The sequence below is a fragment of the Trichosurus vulpecula genome, chromosome 8 (genome assembly GCF_011100635.1).
Source record: "Trichosurus vulpecula isolate mTriVul1 chromosome 8, mTriVul1.pri, whole genome shotgun sequence".
Taxonomy (NCBI): domain Eukaryota; kingdom Metazoa; phylum Chordata; class Mammalia; order Diprotodontia; family Phalangeridae; genus Trichosurus; species Trichosurus vulpecula.
Window position 1 is genome coordinate 153,723,811 of NC_050580.1, and position 16,510 is coordinate 153,740,320.

The 16,510-nt window shown below is 43.4% G+C and overlaps 1 protein-coding gene across 1 annotated transcript in view; it reads right to left on the reverse strand.

Annotated features, from left to right (window-relative positions):
* ITGA11 (integrin subunit alpha 11) overlaps positions 1–16,510 on the reverse strand; it is a 149,625-nt gene that overhangs the window by 79,328 nt on the left and 53,787 nt on the right. Inside the window, exons 4-6 of the mRNA XM_036736583.1 lie at positions 9,726–9,817; positions 5,470–5,584; positions 1,891–2,018 (exon numbers count right to left, since the gene is read on the reverse strand). Of these exons, the coding sequence (XP_036592478.1) occupies positions 1,891–2,018; positions 5,470–5,584; positions 9,726–9,817 (335 nt within the window). The remainder of the gene's footprint in view (positions 1–1,890; positions 2,019–5,469; positions 5,585–9,725; positions 9,818–16,510) is intronic.

A 16,510-nucleotide genomic window follows, 5' to 3' on the forward strand; every position in this document is an offset into this window, starting at 1 on the left:
GAGCCCTGTAGTGGCCAAGGGGACAAGGACCGGAGGTGGCTGCCAAATAAGAAGAGACCCAACGAGTAAACTGAGCAAGCTGAGAAAGTACAGGAATAAACTCTATAGCCTGAGAATGGGTATGGATTGGACAAACATAAATCCCAGAGTACTAGAATTCAAGGAATTAATTTGAAAAACTTGAAAAAGAGAAGTTTAGGACAAATAAAAAGGAAATATTATGTAGTGAGACTGTTTACAAGATGAGGAGAGAGCCTTGCATATAGTCAAAGGACCTGAGTTCAAATCTTACCTTTAATGCTTACTGGCTGTGTGACCCTTAACCTCTCTACACCTCAGTTTCTTTATCTGTAAAATGGGAGGGGCTGGGAGGGTTGGATTAGACAGCTTCAGAGCTCTCTTCGAGTTTTAGATTTATGATCCTGTAACCTCAACAGTCTATACAGGCTGGAAACATCAACTGCTTTAATTCATTTCAACAGATATTTATTAGGCAGTTACTGTATGCCAGGCACTGTGCTAGGCTCAGGGTAGGGGTGGGGTGAAGGTACAGCACCATAAACCAAATAGTTGTTGCCTGGAAACACTTTGTCTTTTCCTGGGGTCAAAGTAATACCATGCACAGATCAGTAAAGAAAAAGCTTTTTTTTTGTTATAAAAAATAAGAACAGCAATGGAAAAGGGTTGGGGAATCACTGAAAAATCAGGAGAATCCAGAAAGTTTTCTTGTTGGGTTATTGAAAGGTTATTAGAAAGCATCCTCTGAAAACAGATCAATAGAGAGAGAGAGATTTAGACTGTACCAAGGGGAACTTAGGTCAAATGGAAACTGACCTGCTTAAAAAAGGCTGAGACTTTGAAAGATTTAAGAATTCTAATTCTGACTGATGATAAAGGGTGCTGCCCACCTCCAGACAGAGAGGCAATAGATTAAAGCATACACCGCCAATGTGGGAATCTGTTTTGCTTGACTATGTAAGTTTGATATATGGGTTTTCTTTTTCTTTCTTCTTTTCAAGTGGGGGTGGAAAGAGAGAGAAAAAATACTTGTTAATTGAAAAAAAAGTTTAGATAGATTCCTGGTTCATGTCATAGAGCCATGTTGTTGTTCAGTTCTGACTCTTCATGACCTCATTTGGGGTTTTCTTGGCAAAAATACTGGAGTGGTTTGCAACTTCCTTCTCCGTCTCTTTTTACAGATGAGGAAACTGAGGCAAACAGGGTTAATTGACGTGTCCAGGATCACACACAGCTAATAAGTGAGCCCAGATCTGAAATCAGGAAGAGGAGTTTGCCTGACTCCAGGCCTGGCACTCTATCCACTGTGCCAACCAGTTGCCTAATAGAGCCATGCAGCGTAGGTAAGGATAACTAGGACTTTTGGAGGTATGGCCCTAATCTCTGTCCTCTGGTGTCCTCATTAGAGAAAGAACTCTGCACTGGACGGGCTGTGGAGCTAACAGAGGCTGACGACTCTGATTTTTCAAATATCCTGTGATTAGGACTTCCTAGCTTCTTCCTTGATTCATTTCCTTTTTAGTGATCCCTTTCTATGGCTATGGGGCCGTCCCACCAGTACAGAACTGGATCAGTCAGTGGATTTGGGAAAAGTCAGTTATTATAATCCTGAGCCTTGCCCAGAAAAAGGGGACCATTTCAGAACTGGAAAGAATACGCTGGATTTTTCTACAGGGTTTGTTAGTCTATAAAGCAATCACCTCACAATAATCCTATGAATCAAGCATATTCCTCCCATTTCACAGATGAGGAAAACTAAGGTTTCACAGATCGTGAACTTCTCTAGGTCATGCTGGGACTCGAACCCAAGTTTGATGCCTATGAGTTAAGCACCTTTCTCTCAGCAATATGAAATAACTCTTAGACACTCACCTGGATCTGACCGGGACCGATGTAAAACTTCTTCAAGATGTTTATGAGAAAGTGCTGGACTTCTACCCAGGGGTAGATGCTGTTGGAGCCATCCAAGACAATAATGATGTCCATGTATGTTTGACACCCTAAGGAAACAGGCATACAATCATAACTTAACCAGATTTGCATTTGTAACAAGTTACAGACTTTTGGGCTGGAGGGGACTTTTCCTCCAGGCTGGAAGAAATCATAGACATCTCAGGATATTAAATCTCCGGGGAAGGAGAATCCTTAGTCTTTCTTGGCCATCTGTTCTAGCTCCTAGCCACACTCACTGTCACACAATTTTTCTTTACATCTGACCTAAGTCCCTCTTGGTATAGTGTAAACCACTCTCTATTGATCTGTTCTCAGAGGATCCTTTCTAATAACCTCTCAGAGAGTGAAAGGTCATTTCAATGTCACTCCCCAGTCTTCTCTCCTCCTAGCCAAATAATTCCAGTTCTATTCAACTCTATGAATTTGTATCCCTCTCATCCCTGTCTACCACATCTGTCTTTAGTTATGGAACCCAGAAACAGATGCAGATTTCAGATCAGTTTTGACTATACTGAGGGTGAAGGACAAAGGACTGCAGGGTTCATAGGGTCCTAGAATTGTAGGATGTCCAAGTTGGAAAGGACCTTGGAGTGCATCCCTTCCAAAGTCCCTGTCAGATCAGTGATTCTGCATATGATCTTTTGACTACAAAAGCCTTCATCTGACGGATGGAGAAACTGAGGCCCCAGAGAGGTGATGGTGATTTGTGATAGATGAGCATCAGAACTGGGCTGCTTCCTCTAGCTAGGTCATCCTCCCTCATCGCACAGCTAAGTAGGGGCACGACTGGAATTAGAACTTAGTTCTGAAGTTGACTTCCAGGGTTGGGGAAGGCTCTAGTTTGTGGGCTGTACCTGGCCCTTGGCTTAACAGTAGCGTCATGGGAAAAGCACTGGATTGGGAATTAGGAGTCCTAGGTTTTAGTCTTGGCTGAGCTCATCTCCAATTTATCTTCTGAATTATCTATCCCATCTATTTCTTGTCCGTACATAGTTATTTCTATCTTGTCTGTCCCGGAATCGTTGAGTTCTTTTCAGTTGTGTCTGACTCTTTGTGACCCCATATAGGGTTTTCTTGGCAAGGATACTGAAAAGTTTGTCATTTCATTTTCCAGCTCATTTTACAGGTAAGGAAACTGAGGCAACCTGAGTTAAGTGACTTGCCCAGGGTCACACAGCTAGTAAGTGTTTGAGGTTAGATTTGAACTCAGGAAGATGAAGGCTCTTGGCCTGGTACTCTTATACACTCCACCTAGCTGCACTAAGCATTTCTTTGAATGCCTAGTGCTTAGAACAGTGCCTGGTACATAGAAGACCTCTGTTGACGTGACTTGACTTGTCTCTACTGCCAGTCAGCTCTGTGATCTTGAGTGACCCCCTTAATTTTTTCAGGGTCTCAGTTCCCTCATCTGTATGAGATGGACCTATCCAGCTTTAATATTCTATGATCTGAGCCTTCCCCACCACCCTCCTCCACCCCCAATCATGATCATATCAAGGGGAGGCTGTTCCATTGAAGGGATTGGACAGCAGGGTTTGGCAGGAACTCATTAACCCACTTACGGGGCCCTGGGCAAACATCTGTGGCTGGTCCACTGTTTATTTTTTCCATATTGTTAGGAACAGGGAAAAATGGATACCATTATGCAGTTTATCATAAAGCAGTGCCTTATGAGGCTTTTTGGCTTGCAAATATGTCAGTAACGTCTGCGTTGTCGAGACTTTGAAATATGCCCACTTCAGCTCTCATTATAGTAAGATCTGTGGGACAATCTTGGGTCCTATTGGTTAGTGCTGAGTTTTTGATCCCCTTCATTTTCCAGTTCACCAGGGTAGTTTGGAATTGGTAGAGTAAGACAACTCCTCAAGGCTGCTTCTGTGTGGGGAGAAGTGACTTGGCCATTCACATTGCATTGGGGGGCTGCAAGCAGGGTTTGATCATCTTAACATGTCTGTGGTCAACCAAGCTTGATGGATTTGCTTCCTTCCCTGCCCCCACCACCCACCACCCACCAATGGATTTAGGACTTTGCATTAAGGGGCCCCTGGTATTTAGGGGGCCTGAGAAACTTGTATCTTTTTGCCTAGAGCAGGGGTTCTTAACCTTTTTTTGTGACACAGACCCACTTTGGAAGTCTGGTAAAGGCCATGAGTTCCTTCTCAGAATGTTTTTAAATGCGTAATATAAAATGTATAGGATTACAAAGGAAAAAAGTTATATTGAAATAGCATTATCAAAATATAAAAAACCAAAACAAAACAAGTTTCTGGACCCCAGGTTAAGAGCCCCTGGCCTTCTAGTCCAATCCCCCCTCGCTTATTTTACAGACTAGGAAACTGAGCCATAGGGAGGCCAAGTGACTTGCCCAAAGTCATATGGATTACATGCGGCAGATTTGAACAACACAGTGAATACTCTTTTCTCTGTACCACAGTCTTGATGGGCTGATGACAGAGAATCTTTCTGGAATCCTCCTCTCCTATTGAAACGTTTGTCTTCTTGAATCCGGTGAGACAGTCACTCACTTTTTTTGGTGGGGGGGGCTGCTGTCTTTTCATCCCTTGCTACCATCTTTCCCTCTTTGGGGGCTTAGGGAAGGGGAGAGGGCGAATTATTCGTCACCTTGTATGAGCAGACCCACTGCCTCTTTTTCTGCCAAGTGGTGGTGTTACTTCACCGATCAACCTCCTTACAGGGTAATGATTACCCTTCCTGGCTCATTGCCACCCCTCCCTAATATAATAATTCCATCTACTGGTTGAGTCCTGTTGTTAAGGGAGAGTAAGGGTGCGTGTATGTGCGGGTAGGGCAAGGTGCTAATCCTTTCACCCTCCATAAAAATGGCAGCAGGCAACGCTTCTGCAGTGATATTGAACAGAAAGGAAATGGGAAGGCGCTGAGCCAAGCAGTCTGCGCTTGCAGGAGACGAGTCCCAAATTCTTTCTTTGTTTTTTCTTGCTGAATTGATCTGAGCTGCATGCCCATACCAGGAAAAGAGGGGGTGGTGGGAGGTCTCCCTCCTTCAGAATTCCAAGACCCCCTTTAAGAAAAACAAAAAGAGACCCCAAGGGTGGAGGATGAGGTTCGATGCTCCTGGGAGGACTAGGCAGGCAGGGCGATGACTCCCAGATGCCAAGAGGTGTTTGTCTTTATGTAACTTTTCTTAGAATGACTTCCTCTTCAGTTAGATCAGTTAGAGGATCTCTCATTTACCTACTGTCCCTCACATTTGTCCAGGACCTTTTAAAAGTCTTTTCTTGCCTGTCACCTTACCTGAACTTCACAAACATCTTGTGAGGCAAGTATTGTCACTGTTGAGGCACAGAGATGTCAAAGGATTTGCCCAAGGTCTCCCAACAAGTTAGCAATGGGGATGAGGAACCATCCAGGTGGGACTCTTTCCCCCCAATCACAGTCATAGCTGAATTAATCAAAGCTGCAAACTTCCCACGAAAGGTCTAAGGTCCAGCCCAAGACAGAAGCTATATAGTGACCTACTTTGGAGAGCTGGGGCCACTGTCTTGGCGAATCGGAAGTTGGAGTTGACCCGAGAGCACATCCCTGTGGTATAGTATGAACTCCCACACTCATGAGACCAGAGAGGGCTGCATGCCTACAAAAGAAAACAGAGGGACAATGGTAAGATTGATGGAACTTAAGTAAGGAATTCTTTTACCTGGGCAGAAGCAGTTTGGGGGGCAGGGGAATAAAAAGGACCAAAGAAGACAGTATAAAGGAGGGATGGGAAGAGGGGACAGAACACAGGGTAGGTTAACCATAGGAGCACTTATCCCATCCTCCATCTGGTCCAGACTCCATTCCCACAGGAGTTAGGGAGAAAGGCAGCTCCTAGGGAAAGGGGATTGAAGTTCTGGGAGTTTTTTATCCCCCTAGTTTTTTTTTTTGGTCAGGGGGAAAGGAAGGGGTAGTGGCCCTAATCTGGACAAAGAAGTATGGTCCTGCTATGTGAAACAGACCAGGTGGTCTAAAGGCTGCTATAGGGAGGAAAACATACCCCATTCCATGCTGGCACCCTGGGGAAAAGTCCAATCTCCCCACACTAGACTTCTGAACTTAAGGAAAGGTTCTTAAGTTCTAGAGCTGGAAGACCATCCTGCAGAGGTTATCATATCCAGCTCCCTGCCTCTACTGTCCCAAGACAAATTCTCATCCCTCCTAGTTTTAATATCCCCAGTGGCTAATTTGAATTCTCTTATCATAGCTTAAGCTCATTTCTCCTCTGAAGGCTGAGGTTGAGGGAGGATGTGGAATAGTTAGTCTCAGACTTTGACTTCTGTGCATTTTCCTCATTTCTGGGATGGACTCCCTCCCTTTTTATCTGTTCTTGTCAAAATCCTGCTCTTCCTTCAAGGTTCATTGAAGTGCTCTGCCTCCCCCTTGAAGCCTTCCATAATTCCCCTTCCTGGAAATGAGCTCTTCCTCTCCCAATTTTCCTCTGACACTATGCTTGAATCTTTGCATCCACAGTAATCTGTCTTGTATCATGCTTATCTGTATACATTATAGGTCATATTCTCATTTAGTAGATGGTAGACTCCTTGAAGGCAGGTACCAACAATTTTGATTTTTTTTGCTTCCTCAGTGCCTAGCACAGTGCTTTGCATGCTTTGTTTTGTCTGGGTCTGTGATTCCATTTGGGTGTGGACATGCCCTTCACTAATGCAGATAGACAACTTTCTGTAACTTACAGTCTTAGACCTGCAGTAGTGAGAGATTAAATGAATGAATAATTAAAATATTTATTAAATGCTTACTGGGCTAAGTGCTAGGGATACAGATACAGATAAAAAACTAAGAGCCCTAGCTCTCAACAAACTCATATTCTCATTGTGAAGACCGTACATTAAGTGACTTAAATGACATATAGCTAGCATGGAACAGGGGGAGGATTTGAACTCAGGCCTTCCTGACTTCAAGGCCAGCCCTCTATCCTCTATGCTTAGTTACTCCCTCTCCATCCCAATTTGCTCATAGTAAGATGCTTAATAGCTGAATACATGTTTGTGGAGTTGAAACGAACGGGATGAGTCAGAAACCCCTGAAAGCAGTAAATATGTCCTTACTCAGCCTTTTTTTCTCCAGGATATACAAGTCTTTAGTTTTTCCTCAAAGATCCTATTTCCCGTCATAACTGTGCATGTAACTTTCTGGAAACCTATGGGCCCCTTCTTAGAATAATGTTTTTAAATGCATAAAATAAAATATATAGGATTACAAAGGAAACCAATTGTAATGAAATACAGTTATCAAAATATTAAGAAAGGTGGGGAGATCTCTTTGGTTTTATCTAAGTGCCTTTCTGGCAGCTTCCGTCTTTATGGACCAGATGTTTTAATGGTCTCCTTCAGCCACTGTGGTTCTGTGGGGGTCGTCTCAGTGGCTGTCTGGAACGTTCCCTCTTTCAGGGATGCAGAGAAGCTCCTTTGGGAAAGAAGGCCAGGTTTGGATGCTTAATCCTCAGAGATACATTTCATAAACTCAGGCCCCATTCAAGCCACACATGGACTATTAGGAAGCTCAAACAGGCAACACAGGGTCTTGATCAGCCCAACAGGTGGGAGGCCCGTCATGTTATTAGGGCTAACCCTAGAGGCTTAAGATCTGGAGATCATCTAGGATATTTAAGGTAGGACAAATAAAATATCAAATTCCTATCCCTTCCCTCAACATTTGAATACAACTAAAATCAGGTCAAAATGTACATCAAATGCAGCCTTGAATAGGATTAAAAGAAAGGGGAGGGGGGAAAGGAACAAAATTTTATTAAGCACCTACTATGTGCTAGACACTTCTTTTAAGAAGTTTCAAAGGGTATCCTGCAGCCCAAGTGGAATGTGGGAAGAAGAAAGGCTGGGGGAGTCCCTTTCACTTTGTTTTAGAGAAGTGTGGGCTGCTTGTGAATCTATGAGCCGTAGGTATTTTTTAGTACCAGCTGGGAGAGCTGCTTTTTTCCATCTCAAATTTCCTCCTTTGGCTGTTGCCCTGAGTTATCGTGTAGTATATAGTTCCATGTGTCTGGAGCTCCCAGATAACTCTGTCTGTTATGTCCCACTATTGTGTAGAAAGGTCTAGGGGAATGAAGGGATCAGCTGCCTAAGAGCAGATGATGTTTAGAAGCCTTTCACTGGGAGGGAAGCCTGTGGGACAAAGATGCTCCAAAGCCTTCTTCTCCTCAGCTGACTCTCTGGAAACAGCTCCCAGAGGGCAGCCCAGAAGCCCATCTTGTGCCCAAGATAATAATCCATAATTCTATCGAGTTCCTTTCCAGACCAGTGTCAGGGGACAAGCAGCAGCATTATCATTTCAATATATCATTCAGTCAATGTACATATATTTTCTGAGCACTGGACTTGGAGTCAGGAAGGTCTGAGCCTCAGTCATTCCCTAGCTGTGGGACTTTGGGCAAGTTCTTTATTTATTTTTATTTTTTATTTTTTTGGATGGGGGGGGCAATTGGGGTTAAGTGACTTGCTCAAGGTCACACAGCTAGTAAGTGTGTCAAGTGTCTGAGGCCGGATTTGAACTCAGGTTCTTCTGACTCCAGGGCTGGTGCTCTACTCACTGTGCCACCTAGCTGCCCCATGGGCAAGTTCTAAACCTCTTTCAGCCTCAATTTCCTCAACTGTAAAATGGGGATAATAAAAGCATCTACCTTACAGGTTGTTGTGAGGTTCAAATGAGATGATATTAATAAAGTGCTTTACAAACTTTAAAACATTATATAAATACTAGCCATTACCATGTGCAAGGCTGGAAACCATGGCGGATGCACAGGGGTTTAACTGTTTCCTTTACTGTCTTTTTACTGTCCTTTACTCCCTACTTCATCCCAGGATCCAATCAACTTTTCTTTTTTCTTAATTAGCACCTATTCAGTGCCTACTATGTATCAAAGTTTGTTTCTCCTCATATTCAAAATATTGAAGATTCATCTCCTCTGAGTGCATTTCCCCAGCAAAGCCTACCTAGCTTAGATTCCCTGGGCTCACAGTAGCCCCTAGGCAGCTAAATGAGAAGGGAGTGTGGCTAACTAACATTGCTTAGCTCAGACTCAAGGGTGACAAACTATCATTCACAGATGCCTTGTGCTCATCCCTCTTTAGTGTTCCTCGGGTGGCTCAGTGTTGACCAGATTCCTTCTGGCTTTGACTAGGAGGGGAGGAAATTTCACAGCTACTGTCTAGTTTTCTAGATTTATTGATATCCGTGAACCCCATCCAGCCCAGCATTCTGGTTAATCACTTTAATCACCAGGATGCACCCCAGGCTAGGTGAGGGCCTGACCTAGATCATTTGTTCACCCCTTGAGCTCTCATGAGCATGATTTCCAGTATATTAATTTTCACTCCTTTCGATGGTTCTTTGAAAATGTCTTCAGATCTTGTGTACGTCTTTTGCCCCCTGCTTAACTAGGAACTTCCCAAGGCAGGGGCTGTCTCCCTCTTCATAGCAGGAGCTCCCTAGAGGTGGGAACTATGGCTCTTTAATCAGAGCTCCCTGAGGAGAGATGGGGGCAGCCAGAACTCTTTCTTTTACACTTGGGAAAAAGAGAAAGGAGAATCTGCTGCTCTTCCCACCTGGAGTTCACCTTCAGATGAATTACTCTCTTACCCATGACTTCTTTCTAAATCAGTATGGAATCCATGGGTTTAGGGTAGAGGAGGGATGCTGAATGTGGTGGTAGTGGAAAGAACTTGGGGATGGGAACAAGAAAGGATAGAGTTGTTTCTTACCACAAAACTGTTATCTTTGGGGTTGGTGGTGAGGCTCAAGCCCAGGCGCATGTTATCCTTCCTCTCAGACACGTTAGACAGGGTCACTCTTCCTAATGAAGGAGATCAAGGGGAAAAGGGGAATATCAGAATAGAACATAGCCTAGGACTCTGCGTTAGTATCAATGAGATTATCATAACTTTCTTGGAGATAGAGAATCCTAGAAAGAATTGGGAAGTTGGCCAGGTTTGTCTCTGGTATACCCATCAGTTCTTTTCACCTCAGGTGGCATCTTTTTGTTCCTTTTCTGTTCTCTAATCTTCCTGATTGCTCAAGGAACCACATTGTGACCTACTCTCCCCACCCCATCTTTCCAATAAATCCGTTTTTCCCTTCCCTTGTGCTCCCAATGACCCCATCAATATTGTATTCAAATCAACACCATCACCACCACTACCACCACCATCATCACCATCACCATCATCACCACCACCACCACCACCACCATCATCATCATCACCACCACCATTGCCATCATCATCACCACCACCACCACCATCATCATCATCATCACGTATACACACACACATAGAATTCAGGCCTTGTAACAGCACAGATGGGGAGATATATTTGTGCAGATATATTCTGATGTCCTCAAATTGTTCTACATATATGGCTGCCTAGTTTGGCTATGCATAAGTCCTGGACCTATGCTTGAATGATATCTAGCCTCCTGTTAAGTCTACACAGGATTCTGAATCTGAAGCCTTAGAGTCAGAAAGACCTGAGTTTAAATCCCATCACTAACAAATACTGTCTATCTTCTCAGTGTCCCCCGGAGACTCTCTAAAACAATAAGTTGTTCAGCAGGTACTGATCTGTATGAATAGAGGGAGTCTTCTCACTGGGAGTTCCCTATGACAATAATATCATAGATCCATCCCTCTGTCATCCCGCTCCCCTCCCTGCACTCCCTCCAAACAAAACCAAACCAAACAGAACAGACGCCAGCTCTCCTTTCTCCAAGTGCTAAGAATGGTTAGGAATCATGGTCTTAGACTAGAAGTAGTTGGGGGGCAGGGCCTGAATGTGGTTTACTTGCTTTGTACAGTATTCAGCACATCATTTAAAGAAAAGTCATTAATAAAGATCATGGGAGAAATGATACTTTTTTCTTTCTTTCTCTGTTTTTTTTGAGGCAATTGGGGTTAAGTGACTTGCTCAGGGTCACATAGCTAGTAAGTATCTGAGGTCAGATTTGAACTCAGATCTTCCTGAGTCTAAGGCCAGTGCTCTGTACCACCTACATGCTCTTATATTTTTTCCCCCAAAGAACAAATTCAGTTCTCTTTCTCTTGGTTCTAGTGTCTGTTCTCTCCCTCCCATCTGCCCCCCGGACTCCCAGCCTCAACTCTTTGGAGTTTTCTGAGTTTTCAGAAGAGAAGGATTCAAATTGCTTGATTTTTCCATGACTTAGATCAACTACTTTCTCTCAATCCCTATCAAAGCTTGTGTTCTACCCTTCTGAGCCCTACTCAAGGGATGAACTAGCCCATTATAATAATAGCTCACATTTCATAATATATTACATTATATTATATCACATTATATTATTGTCCATCAATTTCCCCTCCCCCTTCTGCCAAATGTCTCCTCTGAGCCCCATAAAATATTATATAAACTGTCATTCTTTAATCAGAAATCAAGTTCCCAAGACAATACCTTGAGGAGAGGGAGTATAGTGTCACAAATCAACCCTATCAAAGTGCTCATGACTGATACCAGGGAGGGAGAATAGGAAGGAGGGGAGAGAGAGAGAGTGAAAGTGAGAGAGAGAGAGAGAGAGAGAGAGGGAGAGAGAGAGTTAGAGTGTGTGTGTGTGTGTGTGTGTGTGTGTGTGTGTGTGTGTGTGTGTACGTGTGTGAATGGAAAGCTTTTCTAGAATAGAAAATGTACTATGGATGGGGGAAAGGCCACAGAGGGTGGTGGCCTTGCAGACAAACTTTGCCAACTTTGCAATTTTGCCTGGGATTGGTTCTGCGCCCAGACTTTCAAAGCTTCTGCTACTGAGCTCCCTGGCTAGGGACTGTTAATTTTACGGGCTTGGTTCAGTAAATAGACAAGGTGTAGTGGGAGGGCTTGGCCCCACAGCAGCCTGGCAGAGGGCAAATATTTTGTTTAATAGCTTTTTGGCCTCTGGGAAGGCTATTGGGTTGGGGGTCTTAGCTCTAAGGGAAACTTAAGGCACAGCTTGTCTGGGATCAGGGCCAGTGCTCAGTACAGATGTAAAGTCAATGGAACGCCCCTTCAAAGTCCATCCTTGGCTCCTTTCAGAGATGCTCCCCGCCCTTCCCGTTCAGCCTGGGCTTTCACGGTGCTCTCTAAAATCTCCCAAGTCCCCAAATGCTGCGCTCTTCACGGCCTCGCCAAAGACTGTGTTGTCTCTCTTCTTCCCTATCAAAACCGCCTCTCTGGGGTTTCATTCCGCAGGTCACTGCTCTCAGCCTCTGGAGATGAGCTAACAGATCCATTCACGCTAATATGGTATGAGCTTATAGTAGCGTAAGGTGCATCCAAGCCATCTCCATGCCATGCTGCCTCCGCTCTGGCCACCATCTCCATCCTCCCCTTTCCTCCCCAAATCCTTAGCTAGAACCTTGGACTCTGCCCGAGATATTGGTGTCTGATAGATGTGTTTATCTTATCTTAACCAGAACCACGCTTCTAAGCCTCCTACCTGTCATCTCCATTATTGTGCTGCCCTCCCTTCTAACACCCCTTTATGTCTTGTCTTTCCTCATTAGAAGTACCACTTTGAGGGCAGGGACTCACTCATATTTGTATCCCTATCATTTAGTACAGTGCCTGGTACATAGTAAATGCTTAATGAATCATCATTATCTATCTATTCCTGCATTGCAGAGGTTCTTAACTTGGGGGTTGGTTTATGGAGTGGGTCCATGGATAAATTTCAAGGGGTCCATTAACTTGGATGGGGAAAAATTACATTTTATTTTCACTATAATTGATTTCCTTTGTAATCCTATGTATTTTATTTTATGCATTTAAAAAATTATTCTGAGAAGGGGTAAATAGGCTTGATTAGGCTGCCCAAAGTGTCCCTGACACAAAAAGGTCACAAACCCATGTTCCACTATGCCTAAAAGACCTAGTTTTTGGACTTTTGCACCTAGCAATACCACTACTAGATTTATATCCCAAAGAGATCGAAGAAGAAGGGAAAGGACCTATATGTACAAAAGTATTTATAGCAGCTCTTTTTGTGGTGACAAAACTGGAAATTGAGGAGATGTTCATCAGTTGAGGAATGGCTGAACAAGTGATGGTATGTGAATGTAATGGAATATTATTGTGTCTAGGAAATGATGAAAGGATGGTTTCAGAATAACCTTTGAAGACTTATATAAACTGATGCAAAATAAAGTGAGCAGAACCAAGAGGACATTGTACATAGTAAGAACAGTATTGTAACAATAATTAACTGTGAAAGACTTAGCTACTCTGACTAATACAATGATCCATGACAATTCGAATCCCTCATGATGAAAAATGCTGTGCACCTCCAGAGAGAGAACTGATGGACTCTGAAAGCAGATTGAAGCATATATTTTTCTTTACTTTCCTTATTTTTTCTTGCTTTTTTTTTGCAACATGGCTAATATGGAAATATGTTTTGCATGACTTCACATGTATAACAGGTATTGTATTGCTTATCTTCTTAATGGGTGGGATAGGGCCAGGAGGGGAGGTGAGAATTTGGAACTCAAAATAAAAAAAATGAATTTTAAAAAATAAACAAAATAAATAATAGACAAAAAAGAACCCATGTTCTAGGGATATTTTCATTTTATCAACAATCAAAACTTCAACAGAAAGGAATGAAATTCTAATGGCAGAATGTCAGGCTATGTGATGGAGAGGGAGGGAGCAAATGAGTCAACAATAATTTATCAAGTGCCTACTGTGTGCCAGGTGCCATCCTAAGTGCTGAGTATAAAAATAAAGGACAATACACCATTCCTGCCCTTGAGGAACTCAGATGCAAATCTCAGAGGAAAGGGACGAAGCAGGAGGGAAGGCCTCCAGCAGAAGCAGGCATTTGAGTTAAGTCCTGAAGGAAGTCGGGAAAGCTATGAGATGGGGATTAGGAGGGATAGCATTTCAGGCATGGAGAATAGCCAGTGCAAAGGTATGAAGTTGGGAGATGGGATGTTTTATTTGAGGTCCAGCAATTAGACCAGTGTACCTGGATGTGACATATGCACCGTATGCCGAGGGGAATAAAGTGTAAGAAGATTAGAAAGGTAGGAAGGGGCCAGGTTGCAAAGAGCTTAAAATGCCAAGCAGGATTTTATATTTGATAATTGTGAGCCACGTGAGTTTATTGAATAAGTGAGTCACACAGTCAGATCTGTGCTTTAGCTAAATCATTTTGACAGCTGGGTGGAGGATGGATTGGAGTGAAGAGAGATTCGAGGCAGGGAGAAGAATTAGAAGGCTCCTGCAATAGTGCAGGAGTGAAGTGATGAGGTAGCTGTGTGGATGGAATGGTGGTAGAATTGACAAGGTCTGGCAGCAGATTGGATATCTGGGGTGAGTATGAGTGAGGACATGAGACTGAGTTTGCAAACCTGGGAGACTAAGAAGATGGTGATGCCTTTGATAGTTGTAATGTTGGGAGAGGGGAGGACTTGGGGGGAAAGATAATGACTTCTGTTTTGAGATGCTTCTGAGATAATCATTTTGAGATGTTAAGTAGTGATTGGTGATATAAGACTGGAGCTCAGGAGAGAGACTAGAGCTGAATATATGGATCTAGGAATCATTAGCGTAGAAATAATAATTGAATCCGTGGGAGCTGATGAAATCACTCAATGAGATAGTATAAAGGGAAAAGAGTACAAGGGCAGAGATCATCTTGGGCAGGGGTGGGGAATCTGTGGCCTCAAGGCAACATGTGGCCCTCTAGGTCCTCAAGTGTCACCCCTTGACTGAATCCAAACTTCACAAAACTTTTTTAAGGGGATTTGTTCTGTGAAGTTTGGATTCAGTCAAAGGGCCATACTTGAGGACCTAGAGGGCCACATGTTGCCTTGAGGCTGCAGGTTTCCCCATCCCTGGGAGGAATATTTAGTTGTCATGACATAGATGAAGATCAACAAAGGAGACTGAGGAGAAGCAGTGAGATAGGTAGGTAGAGAACCAGGCCAACGGGACAGCTATTTTTGGGCATGGAGCCTTGTACCTCTTCACCATTACCTATCAGGGACTTTCTTATCTGGGAACCAAAAACTTCCATTAATAACCATCTTCCTCCCACAGTGCTCCATTATCAGTACAGTGAGGAACATCTTCGGGTTGGGAAGACAAAAGCTGAGGCTAATAAGCCCAAAGAGTATTTTGGTGTTATTGGGATCTTGTGTTTGTCCTTTGTTTTCCAAGAGGACCATGACATCAGGGAAATGATGACCTGACTTGCAGCTGACTTTGATTTGAGTGAGGGAGGGCTGTGCAAGCAAGGTCAACAGCCTCACTTTCTCCTCCAGAGCCATCTGGATCCAGTGACCTGATATTCCTCAAGATGACTGGAGATGACCCAGAATGCTATCGGGATCTTATCTCATGCCAAGCCTCCCTAGAGTCAGCACATATAAGAAGGGAGTACACTGTGGGAGATTGGAAATAAGTCCTCATACCCTGTGCTTGCAGATCCATGTACTATATGGAGAGAGGGAAGGAGACAAATAGCATTTCATCATAGTAGAACAGCATGGCTTTTACAACTGGATGCCCTCGCATTATTATTTTTTTTTCTGCTGGGTCTAGTAATGCTATTTTCTTGTCCTTTGAGTATATCCTTGGGAAGTTTTGCGTGGTTGTGCTTCTGAATTGCATGAGAGTCTAGGTACATGTTGTACCACTGGAGATTGACCTTTAAGAGTTCATGTTTCAGGAGCAGAAAAAAAACTGTCACTCTGATTCATACCTTCTGAGAATCCTCCCACCCCAACAGAATGTAAACTCCTTGAGGGCAGGCACTGTCTCATTTTTGGGTTGTATACATAGTACTGAGCATATGGAAAGTATTTAATAAAGGCTTGTTGATCAATGGATTGCTCATTTCCTTCCGACATTCGTGAATGAGATAAAGCTTGAAATTCAGAGAACAGGAACAGTTATATTTCTAAATTCTCTGTCCTTCAAACCTTTCTCCCTCCACCAAATCCCCTAGGCATACATCTCAGCTAAATTTTAGAAGGTAATCAATCTATTAACTTCATTTACACTAAAGTATAAATGACCAAATGTAGCCTGTCCAGGGCAGTTTTACATTTTAGATGGGAATGCTATTAGACCAACCCTAAAGGCCTCTCTAACTGGGAAGTGGGAACAAACCGATGGGAAAAATTAATCATCAGTGGGAGAGAGGTTGTTTATGATCTCTCCCTGTCTACTTACATTTAAATCAGGGGTTGCTAATTCTGCCTGAATATAAGGCTGGCCGTAGCTATAGATCTCTGGCCCCAGCCAAAAACCATGGGAGAAGAAAGAGAATTCCAAGCAGCAGGAGCACATGGAGTGAAGATTGCTGCCTGGAAAGATCTTAGGAAATCTAGAGCTTGGGCTTTGTGCTTTTTATTTTTCCACTATGGGGTTGAAGCTTATATGGATTCCAATTGCCCGTGGCTGCTATTCATGTTTCCCCCATGGGAAGGAGGAAACTCCAAGATTGTGAACTTTTTGATCGTCAATTTCCTCATCTCCTGGCTTATTGCTCCCCCAG